The 19,115-nt window shown below is 43.2% G+C and overlaps 1 protein-coding gene across 1 annotated transcript in view; it reads right to left on the bottom strand.

Moving 5' to 3' along the window:
* The window catches only part of tmem178bb (transmembrane protein 178Bb), a 387,449-nt gene extending 374,690 nt beyond the window's left edge, over positions 1-12,759 (bottom strand). Inside the window, exon 1 of the mRNA XM_072269423.1 lies at positions 12,381-12,759. Within this exon, the coding sequence (XP_072125524.1) occupies positions 12,381-12,759 (379 nt within the window). The remainder of the gene's footprint in view (positions 1-12,380) is intronic.
* Between the last annotated feature and the right edge of the window lie 6,356 nt (positions 12,760-19,115).

The raw sequence follows: 19,115 nt of genomic DNA on the forward strand, positions 1-19,115 counted from the left end.
CTTCATAAGATAAAATGGACAATATATTCCCTGCCTTGCCTGATATAGTGAAGCATTTGATCTGCTTATCCAGTTACCTTGAAGGATCAATGGCCATCCACTGCAAGGTCTCTCTGTCCAAATCCTCTCATTTGTTCTGCATTCCCTGTCGTTGTTGTATCTTTGCAATGGCATTCCCACAAACCTCCTCGCCAACTTCTCTGGGTTAAATTCCATTTGCCACTCTTCTGTCCAACTGACTGATCACCTACATCCTCTTGAAGTTGAAAGCTTCTCTTCTCCTTGCCAAACACATGACCAATTTTTGCATCATCTAATATCTTACATAGACCAGTACTGCACAAGAACAGGCCCTTTGGCCCACAATGTTATGCTGAACCAATTAAATTAGTAATCAAATACGCAATGAAACAAATCTCTCTGCCTACAGTGTCCATATCCTTCCATTTTCCTCACATTCATGTGCCCATCTAAATGTCTCTTGAAAGTCCCCAGTGTAGTTGTCTAACCACCACCTCAGGCGGCACATTCCAGGCATCTACCATGCTTGGTGTGAAAAAGCTTGCCTCTCACATCTCCTTTGAACTTGCCCCCTCTCACGTTAAATGCATGCTCTCTGGTATTGAACATTTCAACCCAGGGAAAAATATACTGTCCGTCTACTCTATCTCTGCCTCTCATAATCTTATAAACCTCTATCAGATCTCTCCTCAGCCTCTGGCACTCCAGAGAAAATAATCCAAGTTTGTCCAATCTCTTGTTATAGCACATGTCCTCTAATCCAAGCAGCATCCTGCTAATCCTCTTCTGCACCCTCGCCAAAACCTCAATATTTTCCCATAATGAGGCAACCAGAACTCTATACAATACTCCAGATGTGACCTTACTAGAGTTTTATAAAGCTGCAATATAAAAATCAGAGCACCATACAAAGAATCTGTAGAACCCAATAATAGCCCTTAGTCCTAAAAATACCCATCAATAATTATCCTCTGCTCCCAGCCAGTGAGCCAACTCTTAGTCCAAAATGCAACTCTCCTTGGACCCCATGCATCTTAATACTTTGACCAGCCACCATGGAGGACCAAGCTAAAATCATTACTGAAACCCATATATTTGTATTTACTGACTCTGTCACCTCCTGAAAAATTAACTCAAGATATTCAGTCATGGCCTTCCCTAAACACATCCATCCTAATCTATCTTTCTAAATGAAGCTTTATATCGTCCCTCAGAATTGATTCCAATGATTTGTCACCACTTAAACTAACCTCCTCTTAGTACTCTGTTATCCTTCTATTACTGTTCAGCACTTCACTTTCAAAAAAATAGTATTAAGACCAGCAGTCCTCCAACGCTCTGGCATCACAATTTTACTATCAACATTGAATTTGGATGGAGACTACCATCAATTGTCAAGCCTAATGTTTGCTACCACTGCTGACCGTGAGCTGAACCAATATGGACTTTCGTTTGCATGGAGTAGGATACTCTTGATCACCCGTCCTGATGCACAGCTTTAAACCAAAATGTCAACAACTCCTTTCCTCCTACAGATACTGCTCGGCCCGCCGAGTTTCTTTTCCAGCAGATTGTTTGTTGCTTCATATTCCAGTATGTGTTATCTCTTGTGTCTCCAGCTGTACTGACCACACCACTATGTTACCCAATGTTGACCAGGAACCAGTCAGCACTTTACTGAGCTTCCAGCAGCTCATCACTTTAAATCTGTCCTGTTCTCTTTTTAAACTCCTCATCTTCGGCCTCCTACATTCCTCCAATGATGCCTAACATGAAGTTGAGGAGCTGCATCACATCTTCCATTGGAGATATGTAAGCATAGCAGTTGGCACATCACTTTACAATGGCAGCAATCACCAGTTGGAGTTCAGTTCCTGTCACCAACATGAAGGAGTTTGTATGTTGATCCCTGTGACCACATTCTCCTCTGGGCACTCTGGTTTCTTGCACATTCCAAAGACTTATGGTTTGGGTTAGTGAGTTGTGGGCATGCGATGTTGGCACTGGAAACATGGCAACACTTGCGGGCTGCCCAGCACAGTCCTTACTGATTTGATTTGACACAAACACATTTCACTATATGATTTGATGTATATGTGACAAATAAAGCTAATCTTTAAACCTTTAGCTATGTTGAATTCCCTGTACTTTATACCAAATTTAACAATTTCAGGTAACCACTACAGTTTTTGCATCATTCTCCACTGGTGTGGTTCTTCTTCCTGTTTTCTTGTTTATTTTTTGTGCCATCAACTACTAGTTTTTAGAAGCCAAATGACAGAGATTTCCTCTGTTCTCTCCATCCCTTGTCTGCAACTCAATGCACTTGTTCTCTCATTTCCTGATGAAGGGTCATTGGCTTTCAGAATCAACCTTGCTTCTCATAACCCTGACAGCCGGCACTACATCTCATTTTGTTTCAGCTTTTCAACATCTGCAATATTTGAGGGAAAACATTTTTCTGTCCTTAGGCAGCAATTATGGAGAGGAATGAACATTCAACATTTCGGACCAAGACCCTTCATCAGTCTCAACTGTTTATTCCTCTCTATAGGTGCAGCTTGGCCTGCTGAATTCCTGCAGCATTTTGTGTGTGTTAGTCTGGATCTCCAGCATCCACAGAATCTCTCTGGTATTTATTTTTCTGTCTTTGTTTACCCATATACGGTACTAAAAGTGCAGAGTCACTGGAAAGGGTGAACAACTTTGAGTTCCCGTATGTCGACACCTCAGAGGATCTGTCCTTGGGCCGACACATTGATGCAATCATAAACAAGCCATGCCAGTGACTATACCTCCTCAGAGGTTTCAGTTGATTTGGTATGTCCTGGAGTGAACTGGTCCCACAACCTACGGACTCACTTTCAAGGACTCTTCCACCTCACATTTATTGTTTATTTATTATTATTTCTTTATTTATTTGTATGGTGGTTGGCCATCCTGTTCATTGATTCTATGGTTTTTGGATTTATTGAGTATGTCTGCAAGAAAATGAATCTCAGGGTTGCATATGGTGACATGAAGGTATTTTGATAATAAATTTACTTTGAAATTTATCAAAGACTTTGTATGTTGGAGAGCATTCTGACTGATCGCATCACTATCTAGCATGGAGCCTCTAATGCATAGGATCGTAAGTGGCCTTAGAGGCCTGTAAACTCAGCCAGCTCCATCATGAGCATAACCAAAAGTAACAACAAAATTCAGAGTACTGCAATTCAAGGCAAGCCTGAGTACCAAAATGTAAGATTCTTTTTTCATGCTTATTAAACCACTAATAATATCTCATCCACAGAAGCAATATCTCTAACAATGAAATGGCATTATCATTTCAGTGGATCTGTCCTGGGACCAGCACATAAGTGCCATCATAAAGAAGGCACATCAGTGTCTTTACTCTCTTTGGAATCTGTAGATTCAGCGTCGCAACTTTGACAAACTTCTAGGAGTGCATGGTGAAGAGTAGCCCAACTGGTTGTATCATGGCTTGGTATGGAAACACCAATGCCCGTGAATGGAAAACTTTACAGAAAATGATAGATGCAGCCTAGTCCATCACAGGCAAAGCCCTCCCCACCATTGAGACATTTACATGGAGTGTTGCCACAAGAAAGCAGCATCCATCATCAAGGACCTCTAACATCCAGAACATGTGCTTTCCTCACTTCTACCACCGGGCAGAAAATACAGGGCCCTAAGGACCCACACCATCAGGTTCAGGAACAGTTAATACCCTACAACTATCAGGCTCTTGAACCAGTGCGAATAACTTCATTCACCATTACTCTGAACTGATCCTAGAGGCTCACTTTCAGAGACTTTTTATAATTTATGTTCTCATTATTATTTTATTTGTAGAATTCATCTTCTTTTACACTTTGGTTGTTTGTTAATCTTAGTTTATTTATAGTTTTCCATAAATTATATTGTATTTCTTTATTTTCCTGTAAATGGCTGCAAGAAAATTTTTAATCTCAGTGCAGTATATGCTAACATACAAGTACTTTGATAATAAGTTTACTTTGACTTTGATATAATGCCTAGCCAACACAAAAAAACACCACAACTTCTTGTCTGAACTCTAAAATGATATCCTATCAAACTTTCCATCATATACAACCATTGTACGGTCTGGTAAGGGAAGAAATATTCCCATTCAGGCCTGTCAGATTTAAATAAGGCTGCAAATATTTCCACAGGTTAACAATAATCTCCAAGGAAAGACAGAAGATATGAAAACAACAGCATTGCCACCTGTCAGCTTATTAACTAGCTTAGCAATTCTTCCACTACTACACACTGCTTTCCAAGGGACGTGGGTAAAGGTACAAAAACAACATGTGCTCGAATCTCTGGAGTGGGCTTTCAATTCACATTCTTCCGACTCTGTGCAACCACTGAGACATGGTTGATAGCCAATTAAACCAGAGAATCATTCAATACAGATGGCTTGTTCAAAATGCAACTAAAATCTCCCAGCATATCAAGCCTGTGAAGCACGATGGGGTGTCAGCGAGACCAAGGAATTGATTGTGGACTTAAGGAAGGGGAAGTCAGGAAAACACACACCAGTCCTCATTCAGGGTTCAGTGGTGGAAAGGGTGAGTAGCTTCAAGTTCCTGGCTGTCATCCTGGGGCCAACATATTGATGCAATTCTGAAGAAGGCACATAAGTGGCTACACTTCTGTAACGCTCAGTTATATTGGCTCGTATATGTCTAGGGGAAATCCCACCCGGCACCGGCCTGGACGCTTCCTGCTGGATCGGTTGCTGCACCAACGCCACCCAAATCAATCCCAAACATCAATCATCAGCCAGCACACACAGTACGTTTTACCAAGTACACTTTATAGGTATTACTAAGTCTATGAAATTAATATAAGTTCGATACAGAAAAAGAAGTAATGGAAAAAAAAAGGCGCCAGACTTATCAAAGTTCAAGTTCTTTGTGCACAACCGCTGGAGCTCAATCAGTTCCTGACGACCACCCGGATCCTGTTGACTCACGGCTCGGGACCACCCGGAGTCATCGACCAGAGCCTTTCCGCACATCCACCGTCCTCCCCGTCTCTCCTCCGACTCCCCGCCAAAACCCCATCCACCGTCCTCCCCATCTCTCCTCCGACTCCCCGCCAAAAACCCGTCCGCCGTCCTCTTCGTTTCTCCTCCGACTCCCCACCAAAAACCCCGTCCCCAGTCATATGAGACAGCATTATCATTCGAAAAAAACCGATACATGAACACCCATTGGCTAATAGCACCCTGCTATCTGTATTAACCCAAGCAAATGTCTAGCTAGAGATTTTCTCAGCATTTCACATAACAGAGAAGCCATTTTAATCCACATATGCAGCAATTTAAAAGATTAACATAACAAAGAAGCCATTTTAAATTTAACATACAAAGAGACCCCGTACACTTCATTAGGAGTTTGAGGAGATTTGGTATGTCACCAAAGACAAACATTTCTACCGATGTATGGTGGAGAACATTCTGACTGGTTACATCACCACCTGGAATGGAGGTTCCAATACGTAGACTAAACCAACTCTTTCATAGGCATTATCCTCACCAACATTGAGGACATCTTCAAAGAGCAATGTCTCAAGAAAGCGGCACCCACCATTAAGCACCCTCACCACCTCTTTGCAACACTACCATCAGGGAGGACATACAGGATCCCGATGACTCAACATTTTAGGAACAGCTTCTTCCTGTCCATCATCAGATTGCTGAATTGTCAATGAACCCATGAGCTGTTCCTACTTGCTGCACGTGGTGGTGGTAGAATTGTTTGAAACAGGGCCACGACGTGAATGCTTCTACCTTGGCCCCGACAACTTGTGAATGCAGAACTGAGCCACAAACTATGCAACATCTCCTGCAATGCCCATCGCTAGAGGAACCCTGTACTGTTGCAGATCTTGCCGAATTCAACAACAAGGCACAAAAATGTGTCCAGTTCTGGCTGGGCCATGTAGAGTCCGTCCGTGGACACGATAAGGAGAAGCTGCTGTTCCTCTTCTGCACTATTTAGTCTACGTACTGCTGTGACAAAGTAACGAAGTTCACAAGGTTCATCAGTGATAATAAACCTGATTTTAACCCTGACATTGATCTATGAAAATACAAGGTAAAATGGGTAGGGTCACTCCAGCAAACTAGGTTCAATCCTAACCCCAGGCGCTGTCTGTGTCGAGCTTGCACACTTTCCCTGTGGCCATATAGGTTCCGGTTTCTTCCCACATCCCTGAGATTTGTAAATTGGTAAAGTAATTGGCCACTGTAAATTGCCCTCAGCATTAGTTGGTGTTTGAATCTGGAGGGAGATGATGTGAGTGTGGAAGGAAAGTAATGTGTCAGGGCAGTGTTAATGGCTGGTGTGGACCTGATGGACTGAAGCCCCTGTTTACTTCTGCATTTCTCCAGTCCTCAATAATATATTGTTGCCTGGCAGCTTGGTTCACCTATTGACTGAGCTAGATTCATTTAACCGAAATACTTGCACCCTCTTGTCCTACGCCAAGGAGGAAGACTGCAGTGTCCGTTGATCTGGATCACATCCTCTCCCAGGTTTTAATGCAGCTTGTTCATTCTTATAGTCCCAGCGCATCCTTTGTTGTTTTCCTCAACCGCAGCCGCCCAGACAAAGCCACAGGCAACATGCTAAATGTGGTGTGGTTTTGACCTGCACAGAATGAACTAATTTCTTTGATGATTTAATCATAACTCTGAAAATGCTGTCCAATACCAGCTTCATGCTGACAGAATATTCTCCACGAACCTCTGCCTTTTCTATATTAGATAACCGGCTGGCTATTCTCCTCTGTGAATACGTGTACCCACTGTGACAAATTAATCGTTTAGCTCATCATCTTCCCATGTTTCCTTCTCCTTAAGATCCGATGTCATGCACTCCAAATATTTCAATGTAGTCTTAACAATGAACTCTGAAATAAATAGGAACCCTTCCACTGCTCCTGAACTACTAACAATGATTTCCAATTTTGCTGCTCTTTACCTGAAACTTCAGGCATTATTCTTATTAACTAGTGCAGCCAACTAGGTACTAGCTGACACCAATGGTCAAATAATACTAACCAGCATTAGCAGACCAAGATCTGTAGCGAAATACTATCTGGCATTTGCAATCTTGTATTGCGACAAATTAATATCACTGATTGATTTTAGGATTTACTGATGCCAACAGTTCAATCAAACCAAACTGAGTTAATAAGGTAGCTGAGTGGTGTAGTGGTTAACACAATCGCTTTACAGCCACCAGCAATGGGAGGATCAGGGTTTGATTCCCACTGCTGCCTGTAAGGAGTTTGTACGTTCTCCCCGTGACCATGTGGGTTTCCTCTGGGTGCTCTGGTTTCCTCCCACATTCCAAAGACATATGGATTAGGATTAGAGTTAGTGAATTGTGGGTATGCTATGTTGGGGTAGGAAGCATGGCCACACTTGCAGGCTGCGCCAGCACAACTCTCACTGATTTGACTTTGAGGAGATGGTGGTGAATCTGTGGAATTCATTGCCACAGACAGCTTTGTAAGCCAAATCATTGGGTATATTTAAAGCAGAGGTTGATGGGTTTTTGATTAGTCAGGACATCAAAGGTTACGGGGAAGAATAGGGTTGAGAGAGATAACAAATCAGCCATGATGGAATGGCAGAAAAGACTTGATGGGCCAAATGGCCTAATTCTACTTGTATTTCTTACAGTCTTATAATATATCCACACTTAGCAGTGCTAACAATTTCTCATCACAAACCAGCTAGAAATATTCCACCAGTAGCAAAGATTTGCTACTTTTGGAACCCGATGCTTAACTGTTAGCTCTAAATCACAGAAATTTACAGCACAGAATGAGGACACTCAACCCATCACATCCATGCAGACTAAAAGGAAATATTAAGACTAATCCCATGTCCAATGGTCAGTCCTTATCCCTGTAAATCACATCAGGGCAGGTGCTGAGCCAAAAACACTGAGTACGATCAGGGACTCTGCTTCCATCATTTTCAGCCAGTGAGCTTCGTTTCCCTACCTCAGACCAATGCATGCAGCCTATGAATACTCACTTAAGCCAACTAGTCAATATCATTAACTATTGATCACTGCAAACCAACCACCAGTCAATAACTGATACCAGCAGACTCACATGATTGCCAATTGGAGCAGTTCCGTTATCATTAACCCATTTCTAGCTGTCTAAAATCAGTGTTGAGAATTATCACCCATCCACAGTTAATAAACCAGTGACAAAATCAGGCCTGCCTTGTCAAATGTCCTCATTTCAAAATTTTATTGGCTATCAATTAGCTATCACTCACTGCTCATGCCTCAAGTTGTACTCTCTGACTAATGTGATGATTGGTAAATAACAAGATCGGGGTTCGATTCCTGCCACTGTTGGTGAGGAGTTGGACGTTCTCCCCTTGGCCGTGTGGGTTCCCTCTAGGGGCTCCAGCTTCCTTCCACATCCTAAAGATGTACGGTTAGGGTTAGTGAGTTACGGGCAAGCTATGCTGGTAACAGAAGTGTGGCCACACTTGCAGGCTGCCCAGCACAACACGTGCTGATTACATTTGATGCAAACAAAGCACTTCACTGTATTTTTCAATGTTTCAATGTACATGTGACAAATAAAGCTAATTTAACCTCTCATTTCAAAATGTTAGACTTTTTTTAGCTTTCACCATCAATTAGCTATCTCTCACTGACCGTGCCTTGAATTGTGCTCTCTGAATAATGCCATGGTTAATGTCTACGAGTGCTAGAAGTCCGATGTTACCAACAGACCCCACTAATCTAATATCGCCAACATTATCGAAATCCCTAACATCAATAATTATTTTCACCAGTCCAAGATCGATAACTCTTCCTAGCAATTGAGCATCTCTGATGATGGTAAGTAAACTAGTGCAGGTAGCCCTATGTCACCAGTTGGTGCTTGTAGTCTAATGCTAATAACCAGCATAGTCAATGATCTCTCCCTGATGCGAGCTGTGTAATTTCACCAAACAGCAAGAGGAGTCTATTGTCTCTAACCAGTTAGAGTATTAAAATATGATTAAGAGTGCTGGCAATCTAATCTTATTACACAATGGAAGCAATTTAATATCACTGACTAGTGATAACAATCTAATGCTAATAAAAGATGCTGCCAATCCAACATTGCTGCTGGTGATTTAACTCCCTTCTCTGTCTAATCACAGTAAAGAATGCAGTTATATCAATAGCATTAACCAGTACAATTACCAGTACTTTTACAGGCAGCATCATAGCTTACGGTTAGTGCAATTGCTTTACAGCACCAGCGATCGGGGGTTCAATTCCTACCATGATCTATGAGGAGTTCATATATTCTCCCCATGACTGCATGGGTTTTCCTCCAGGTGCTCTGGTTTTCTCCCACATTCCAAAAGCCTACAGGTCAGGGTTAATAAACTGTGGACATACCATGCTGATGTTGGAAGCATGGCAATACTTGCGAGCTGTCCCCAGCACAACCCTCAGTCTGTGTTGATCATTGACCGAATCAACACATTTCACTGCAAGTTTTGATGTACATGTGACAAATAAAGCTGATCTTTATCTTCATCTAATGTCAATGATCAGTGACAATATTTTACTTTCGGCAACTGATCGACAATTCTAGTAACACAACCCAATAATTCCCATTCAATGTAACTAAGTGTTGCTGCTCCTTTAAAATATGTAACTAGGTACTGCTTCTACCTTTTGGAAAACAGACTAGTGTTTATAATCACAAGAGATTCTGCAGATGCTGTAAATCCAGATTTACACACATACATACACACACACACACACACACACACACACACACACACACACGAAACTCAGCAGGTCAGGCAGCGTCTACGGAAAGGAATAAATAGTCGACGCTTTGTGCCAAGACCTTTCGTCAGGACTGGTAAGGAAGGGGCAAGAAGCCCGAATAAGAAGGTGGGTGGAGGGGAACGAGTGCAAGCTAAGTGAGGGGGAACATAGGTGGATGGGAAGGGAGGATGAAGTGAGAAGCAGGAAGGTGATAGGTGGAAGAAGGGCTGAAGGAGGAGTCTGAAAGGAGAGGGAAGTGGACCATGAGAGAAAGGCCTGCAGAGATCTCCCAGCACTTAGTGTGTGTTACTGGTAATACAGGGTCACTAACTATGGCTCATGATGCCGATTGGTTGGGTGGGTCCCATTGTCTGAGAATCACATTGTTACCAGGACCAGCCCTCTACAGGATCCACAGCTCAGGATTTTTGTTTAATTGTAACACTTCCAAAAAATCTTTTAAAAATCAAGTAGTGATTAGTTGTTCTCCACCCACATAGGTGTATGCCAGCTGGTGGCATTCTCAGTTACAGAGCTGCACAAACACAGCCACCCACCTCTAGGCAGGGAACATAATGATAAAAGACATGGATGACGGAATTCCATTCGCTCCTGTGAAACTGTGAACTGTGCCATCTACCAACACCCTCTCTGTAATCTCAGTGTACTGAAACCTACACTGGGTGTTATGGTACTGTAGAAGTTAGCACATTGCTTTACAGCGCCAGTGATCCAGGTTCAATTCTTGCATCCTTCTGTAAGGAATTTGTAGTTTTCCCGTGTGGGTTTCTTCTGGGTGCTCAGGGCTCCTCCCATATTCCAAAGACGTACAGATTAGGGTTGGTAAATTGTGGAAGTACTATGTTGGCACCAGGAGCAAGGCTGCCCGCAGCACAAGTCCAGATTTCATTGGTCATTGATGCAAATGGCTCATTTCACTGTCTGTTTCGATATTTTGATGTAGATGTGACAAATAAGGCTGATCTTTCTGATCATACACACCCTTCTCCAACTCACTCCTACTTTTCAAACCCATGGAGCTCCTCGCCTGTCTCATTATTGGCTTCTCCTACCATCTGCAAACACCTTAGTATGGCCTTATGAAAACTCTTCTTCCCTCCTGCCCCCTCATACTCTGGAGATCTCTTCATCCCAGCCTCTGGCTTTTCAATCATATGAAGGGCACTGCTTTGCCCGCGTTACCCTGGTGAGTTTGGCAACCAGAGATCTAAACAGGAAAATCTTCATCTTTTAGTTACCACATGTCAGCTTCATTTTACTCTGTAGGAAACTGTGATGCAAGATCAGAGCAACTATCGATGACCCACTTGAGGAGCATGCACATTCTCATTGCCCAGCAGTTCTCAGAATTCAAAACCAGAATCCCTGTTCTTATTTTGGAAAATTTGGGTCTAGATGCAAACACCTGTTCTGTTATGTTACTCCAGAATTTGCTTCCCATTTGGTATTTTTTCTGGATATTAAGGAGATCAAGGAATATGGGGTCAGTAGCACTGAGTATAAAAAGAATATTAGCCTGGGAATTACTGTAGGATGGGGCAGGGACAGCAGGTCAAATGGTCTACCCCTGCTTTTAGTTTTGTATGCTACAAATCATATTCTGAATCACCTGCATTCAATCCTTTCCCTCACCCACTCAGCTGATGCTGGGTTAGGAGATCTGAGACTAAGGTACAGGACAAGAATTCCTGTCTTCAACCCACTCATCCATGTGCCGCAAGTTGGGTATTAGTTGACGGAAGCGCCAAGCACAAGCTTGTGCTTCTCTTCCACAGTCGAACAGGCTGCCAATGATCAGGCATGATCTACACAAAGTGCCACTGGGAGGACGGGGCAGGGTTGAACAGTTCCCTGCAGGTTATTTACATCATCCCACCTGATTGAGGTGGGAGAGGTGGTCAAGGGAAAACACCATGAGTTCAGAAATTATAACATGCCTCCCGAACACCTAGCTTCACTGGACTTCACTGAAGCTAGGACACTGGGAGTCTTGAATGTAGAGGGTGTATACACATAACTTTACCGAAGCCTTTGAAAAAAAGATTCAAGGTCCGTCCAATCTGACCCGTGTCCTCCATTAATTAACCACAGTCACTCATAGTTCCCTGCCAAGGTAGAATATAATTGCTAGAAATTCATAATGACCCCCGAGCGAAAGTAAAGTTAGGATCACTGGTTTATATTCACCCCACCCCCCGCCCGTGAGTGCTTGGCTAGCTACTGGAGACTTCGGGGGGTGATAAAGAACATCAGAAAGGAAAAAAAATGACTGAGCGAGGGAAATTCAGGATAAAGGGGTAACGTGTAGGGAGCTCTCCTCAACTCACGGTGCTGAAATAATGTCCGGCGCCCCTCTTTCAACGGCGACTTCCTGTTTTGTTGTTGTTGTTTTGCCGGGCTTTAAGGAGCGGGAGTGGGTAAATGTAGCTGGGCAGGAGGGTCTCTTGTCAACACAAACATCTCCCACCCCCTCAACAGCCCACGTACCTTTGGCGATGAGTTCGGCGATATCCTGGTCGAAGCCGAGCCGGTGGCACCTCCTCCACAGGCCGGTGTTGGTAGAGTTGTACATCCTGCTGCACTCATCCGCCGCGCTCATGGCGAAGAGCTGCCGCCGGTTGCGGGCGCCTAGCAGCTTCTCCTCCCAGCGGTCGAGCCGGCGGCGGCTGGCGCGGAGGGGCAGGTTGTTGGAGGTGTAGATGAAGCCCGGGTGGTTGGTGCGGCTGGCGTAATTCTTGCACCTCTCCCGGTGCCTCCTGGCGTCCGTCTGGTACCAGTGGTCGGAGCAGATGGCCACGGCCAGCATACCCAGGGCGCAGAGGGCCATGGAGAGGCCGGCATAAAGCAAGAGCCGGCCGGCTGCCATCTCATTCACGCCACAGCCTTCAGCATCCTAGCAGCGGGGGGAAGTAGAGAGACTCAGAGAAAAGGGGAGGGGGTGAGAGAGGGGGAACACTGAACAAACGGTGCAGCTAGAGGAGGGAGCGGACCATTCGCCACCGACTTCCGGGACGGCTTCGCACGGGGAGTAGGTAGTGTCCCTCACGTCAGTGGGCTGCAGCCTCCAGTGCTGGCATCTGCCTTGTCTCAGGTCGGGAGCTCTCCTCCACCCCTCGTCTCCACCATTCCCCTCAGCCCGCTGTCGGACTCTTGCGGGTCTCCGGGACAAGCGGGACGGGGCTGTGTGCGAGGCGGCAGGCTAAACTATCTAGGAAAATTTAGCAAGAAAAAGCCTCCTATTAAAATAAATGATGATCTGCAGCCACAAGCAAGCGTGCAGCCCCGGAATGAAGATCTCCCAGGAATGAAATACAACAGAGTCAGCCAGAGAGGAGGGGGGAGGGAGAGAAAAGAACTGATGTCATTCAGCCGAAGGCTGGATCATATTTTATTTATCCACCTGCTTAAAGCGAGGGCGTCCGATTAGCGTGCTGCAAAGAGCCGCCCTCCAGTCGCGGGGACCCCGGCTCCAGACACCGAGAACAACGACCCGGTTACATGTCCCTTTTAATGTTTTGCATTGTGTTAAAGGAAATATAAAATAAATGTGTGTTTTCTTTCAACAGCTCAGTCAAGCCACGCCTTTTGCAAAATTCAACACACATTCATGAAACGCGTCAATATTGTGAAACATTCATAGGGACGATAATCACTCGTTAGCTTGTAAAATGAACACTGACATCCTTTGAATGTCCGGATTTATTTTGGTTAATGGACGTTTAATTAAAACGCGCCTTATTGTGGAACAGTTTGGCATTAAAGCGGCACCGCGCCCGCGTAAGAGTTGAGACGGGGTGGGGGGCGGGTTGGCGGCAGCGCGTTATTTTGCGAATCAGTATTCATATTGTAATTTGAAATCTCAGCGAGTGAAATCTCATTGTGAATTGACACTAATTCATCGTCATTTATACATCCGTCATGTAACCTGAAAGGGAGGGATAATCTTCAAAAACATAGCAAAGGATTTATTTAAGTATATATATAAACACAAGTGATTCTGCAGATGCTGGAAATCTTGATCAATACACACAAAATGCTGGAGGAACTCAGTAGGTCAGGCAGCATTTATGGAGGGAGTGGAGGGAGATATATTTGGGTAAACGCCTTTTATCGTTTAGGACCATGCTGGACTGCGCAGATTGGTCAGGGCATGATGCTGTTAAAGAAGTTGGGACCAGCGTATTACCTTGAGGGACATGTCCTCAGATTGGTGTGTCTCACTCCTTACAACCATGGTTTCTCATTAGGATTATATTACGTGCATGCCTAAATGGTTTGCAGTTATCAGTTCATTGGCCTGTTATAACCTAGATCAGGATAGATCGAGCATCACCCCACTCTCAGACCTGGAAATGACAACTCTAAAACCAGAGAAAATCCGAGTAACACAAACAAAATGCTGGAGGAACTCAGCAGGCCAGGCAGCACCTATGGAAAAAAAAAGTACCGTCGGCATTTTGGGCCAAGACCCGTTGTCAGGCTGGATTTGGCAATGACAACTCTTTTCACCTGTGGAATTCCTTGCCACATTCCTGAGTATATCCAAAGTGGAGGGTGATGGGTTCCCGACTAGTAAGGGCACCATAGGTTATGGAGAGAGGGCAGCAGAATGGGGTTGAGAAGGATAATAAATCAGCCATGATGGAATAGCAGAGCAGACTCGATTGCCTAATTCTGTTCCCATTTCTTATGGCCTAATCCCACTTTGGGAATGGCTTGGGGTGGGGGCTGATCCTCGAGGCCACAAAAGGAAGGAGAATCCCGATGCCTAGGGGAAGTTCCCTATTCTTCCTGTTACTAGCACCACGGGGAAATTCGACTCTGTGCAAAACCTGTGGGGACAACAAAGAAAAATTGAGCACTATAATCCTTCAGAAAGGCTGTGATTCAATTACTGACAAAGTTGATAGGCAAAGGAATAAAAGAGAGGCCAAGGTCAGGGCAATGATCTGCTGCTGCAAGAAGGAGCAGGGGTCTACACTCCTAGCCATACAGAAAATTGCTTGGACTCACTGGACCACCACCCACTCATGCACAAGACATTCCACAGGCAACACTAGGCCTGAAGTCTGAAAAGAAATAAGGCCAGCCACAGATTTGAATCTTGAAGTATAAATAAGGAACAGAGTTTTTGTTTTGGGGTGGGTGGAGAGGGGAGGAGGAGAAGAGGAAGAGAAAGAGAGAGAGAAAGAGGGAAAGGGAGAAGGAGAGGGAGAGAGAGAGAGAGAAGAGAGAGGGGGAGAGAGAGAGAGTGAGAGAGAGAACGAGAGAGGGAGGTTGTACAGGCTTCTGGAAGGCATAATGGTCAGTTACGTTCTCCTGTAGACAGGAGAGAAAGAACCGGATCTTTTCAACAGTTGGGAATTAAGTGAGTCAGGGAATAAACGCTCTGACAAGATCTTTGAACAATAAAATCAATGGATCTACAGATAGGAGCTCCAGAGCCCAAGGCAGCAACAAGTCAACTCACGCTCATAGTTTTCTTACAATGCTTAGAAGCATAACAAATAGGTACAAGTGCATGGAAATGGGTGAAATATCTTCAAACAGACTCATTGGGAATTCAGAACACCTTCAGGTTCATCTCTTGTAATGTTTTCAGAAGCTTTCCATTTAACTCAAGATGACCACACATTCAATATGCTCTCAGTGGCCACACTGTTAGGCACCTCCTGTTTCTAATAAATTGGCCACTGAGTGTATGTTCGTGGTCTTCTACTGCAGTAGCCCATCCTCTTCAAGGTTCAATCTGTTGTGTGTTCAGAGATGCTCTTCTGCACGTCAGTGTTGTAACACATGGTTATTTGAGTTACTGTTCCTTCCTATCAGCTTGAACCAGTCTGGCCATTCTCCTCTGATCTTGCTCATTATCAAAGTGTTTTTGCCCACAGAACTGCCACTCAATGGATTTTTTTTGTTTGTTTTTTGTTTCTCATGCCATTCTCTGTAAACTCTAGAGATCGTTGTGAGTGAAAATCCCAGGACAGCAGCAGTTTCTGAGATACTTAAACTACCTCCTATGGCACCAATGATCAAAGTTCCTTAGATCACATTTCTTTGCCATTCCAATGTTTGATCTGAACAACAACTGGACCTCTTGGCCATGTCTGCATGCTTTTATGGATTGAGTTGCTGTCACCTGATTGGCTAATTAAATATTTGCATTATCAAACAGGTGTACAGTTGTAACTGAAAAAGTGGCCACTGAGTGCAAGGTATTACTTGTTTCACTTGGGGAAGAAAGGTCAATGAGGATGTGATCTTCAAAATCTTCAGAATTTCTGACTGTGCCATCAAATACATGTGATACATCTGTATTTTTTATGTGAGTAGAAAGTTTGATCAAGAAGGAGGAGCTCCCCGGAACACAAGCTAAACAAATGGTCAGAGGAAGTACTGTTGGTCTCAGCAATCTAGGAGTTAAAAGAGATGGCACTGAGAATTCAATGCCAACCTAAAATCCATCTTCAATAGAAGACTGACTACAAATGTTTTACATGCATTTAATGTTACAGTTTGCATTTCTGAAGATTTTGAAAATCACCACTGACATCTATTTGTCAAGTGAAACCAGTGATACTTTACATGGAGTGTGGGCCAGTTGAGTTAAACAGAAAGCTTCTGAAGAAATTGCAAGAGCTGGATCATAATAGCTCACTAAATCAATTTTCCAGGGGAATTTCATTATGATGAAGGACAAACCCTTTGATGGCAAGGGTGATACCTGGACCCAAATGTTTTCAGTCACACTATCAGGTGGGATAACTGTCCATAGTTCATTGCACCACTGCCACTGGTTACGTTTTCAACAGACTTGGTACCTGAAGGGGAACTAGAATAGGTGGCTTGATGAGCAATCTTCACTGTTGACAGTACTTAGCACACTTAATCTTCCACTCCTTAAATCTAAAGCTCATGTGGTATGCCTACAAATCCTTTGTATCTTTGAATACAAGCTCCAAAATCTATCTTCGAATACAAGCTCCAAAATCTATCTTCAGGCCTTAGAATAAGCCACGATTTATTTCAGCTGAAAATCGCCAAGATCTACATTAGGCAGAAGTAGGCATAGCAGATGAGATCTAGATCCAAGGAATAGATGACAAGGTCAATGACTGTCATCCACATGAAGCAATAAAAAGAACCAGAAAAGACTGAGTACAAACTAAAGGCTGATAAGTGTCTTATAAAAGAAAAAAAAACAGCTGTGCGTGGGTCTGGCATCCACACCAGACAGCTGCAAAGGAAATAAAGATATCAAAAACTAGAAAGAGAAGCTTTCCAACCCTATTACACTGCATGGATTCTTTCATTCCTCTCATGTCAGAACATATGACAAACCTCAGGGAACCAATGAAGAAAGTTGCTGAATAGCAGAGGCCATAATCCATTAAATCAGTTTTAACAAATATAAAGATGACCAACGTGATTCTGTCAGATCAGAACAGGAAGAAACAAAAATCATTTTATTGATAAATGCCTGAGAGCAGCTCCAATACAAGAAACCATCAATAGCATTGATATCAAAATCACTCACATCAGCAGAAGTGTGGTATGCCAATATAGAATGGAAACTATTAGCAGAAGGAAATTCCATACCTATTCTAAGTACAGAGAACTGATATATGAAAATGTTCAGCAGTCGCTTGAGTAAATCAAGAAAGAAAAGTGTGTAGAGCACCAAAAAGACTATTAAAATATTTTCAAGTCTTCAATTGCTATTAAGAAACCAGGAATAGAAATGATATCCATCATCCCAACAGAAGCTGGAGTGAGGGATCCAGGTCTGGATGTCATGTCACAAATGAATAAGATCACAGACAAAACCAACAAAGAAAGGGAGATGTGTATATATTCTGAACAAGTGATTGAGGAGTGGCCCCTGAAAAGACATAACGAGTACTGCCAACAATCAGTGGGCTCTAGTCAATCAGAGAAGACATCTTCCTGAAAGATGCTATTCCACAGGTGTCTATACAATCATAAGAACTAAGAAGATGCATAGAAAATTGCTCTGTGAGATTCATGAAGGCCAGATGGGTATAGTGAACCTTTCTTCAATTTATCAAAAACGAGAGGACATAGGCTTAAGATAAGAACTATGAAATTTAAAGGGAACCTGATGGGTAAGGTTTTCAAAGTAGTGGTTGATATTTGAAATGCATTGTCAGAGGAGGTGGTGGAATTGGATACAACTGCTACATACAAGAGGCATTTACATGTAGACGTGTAATTAGGCGACACATACAGACATACAGAGATACAGCCCTAATGTGGACAAACGGAATTAGTACAGAATGGCAAAAAGACTGGTGGACCACAGGACCCATCTCTGTGCTGTATGACTCTGTGTGAGACCTGAGAGACAGATCAACCATGGATTGGATCGATATCAACAAAGATACAGAAAGAATAATGTTAGCATGTTGCATATTCTGAAATATCGAAGTACACAAATGGCAGAGGAAATGGCTACCAAGATATTACCAAGACTGTAGAAGACAAATGATGCTAATTTATTTACACACATTCAAGAATGCTTTTTATAGCTACAGGCCACAATGAAGGTGTAAGGCTGAGAGCCACAAATACCACCATAACCCTTCTAGATGTTCTTTATGTAAGAGATTTCTTGACATGCATTTCTTGAGAACTTAGTGAGTTTACAGAATGATGTGGGTTAATGTTCATAACGTCGTCACCTCAGTCTCCAAGAAAACAAGTGTCATAGGCAGAACTGTACAATCAACTTGAGAGAAAAGAAAAGACCTGATCCTTGGCTAATTGTCATTCTTGGCTACATCTCTTGATATTGACTGGCAAAAAGTAGGAGAGAGCTTTACCAAGCAAGTTTTATCCTCCACAAAACTAACACAATGACTTACTGATGTGTAGGGTAAAAAAGCCAACATTACGATAACCATACATCATTTCTTGAGTGGGGAAACAGTTTATGTCCAAAACCTGGAACCCAGGTTAGTTATCAATGAAATTAATATCCCCCAAGTTATTCATCAAAATAGGGACACGTCCGTGGAACAAGTCTGTAGAATTAACCCCAGGTGTCTGATGCTGTAATAATGTTAAGCTACCAATTATGTTACCATGCCTTAAATGTTGCATATCGATTTCCACATCGGAGGTTCCAGAAAGGGCAATAAGATTAATAACCAATTCACCTTATTTTAATGAAATTGGTTTGGGGAAGAATGCTACACACAA

The sequence above is a fragment of the Mobula birostris genome, chromosome 9 (assembly GCF_030028105.1).
Source record: "Mobula birostris isolate sMobBir1 chromosome 9, sMobBir1.hap1, whole genome shotgun sequence".
Lineage (NCBI taxonomy): Eukaryota > Metazoa > Chordata > Chondrichthyes > Myliobatiformes > Myliobatidae > Mobula > Mobula birostris.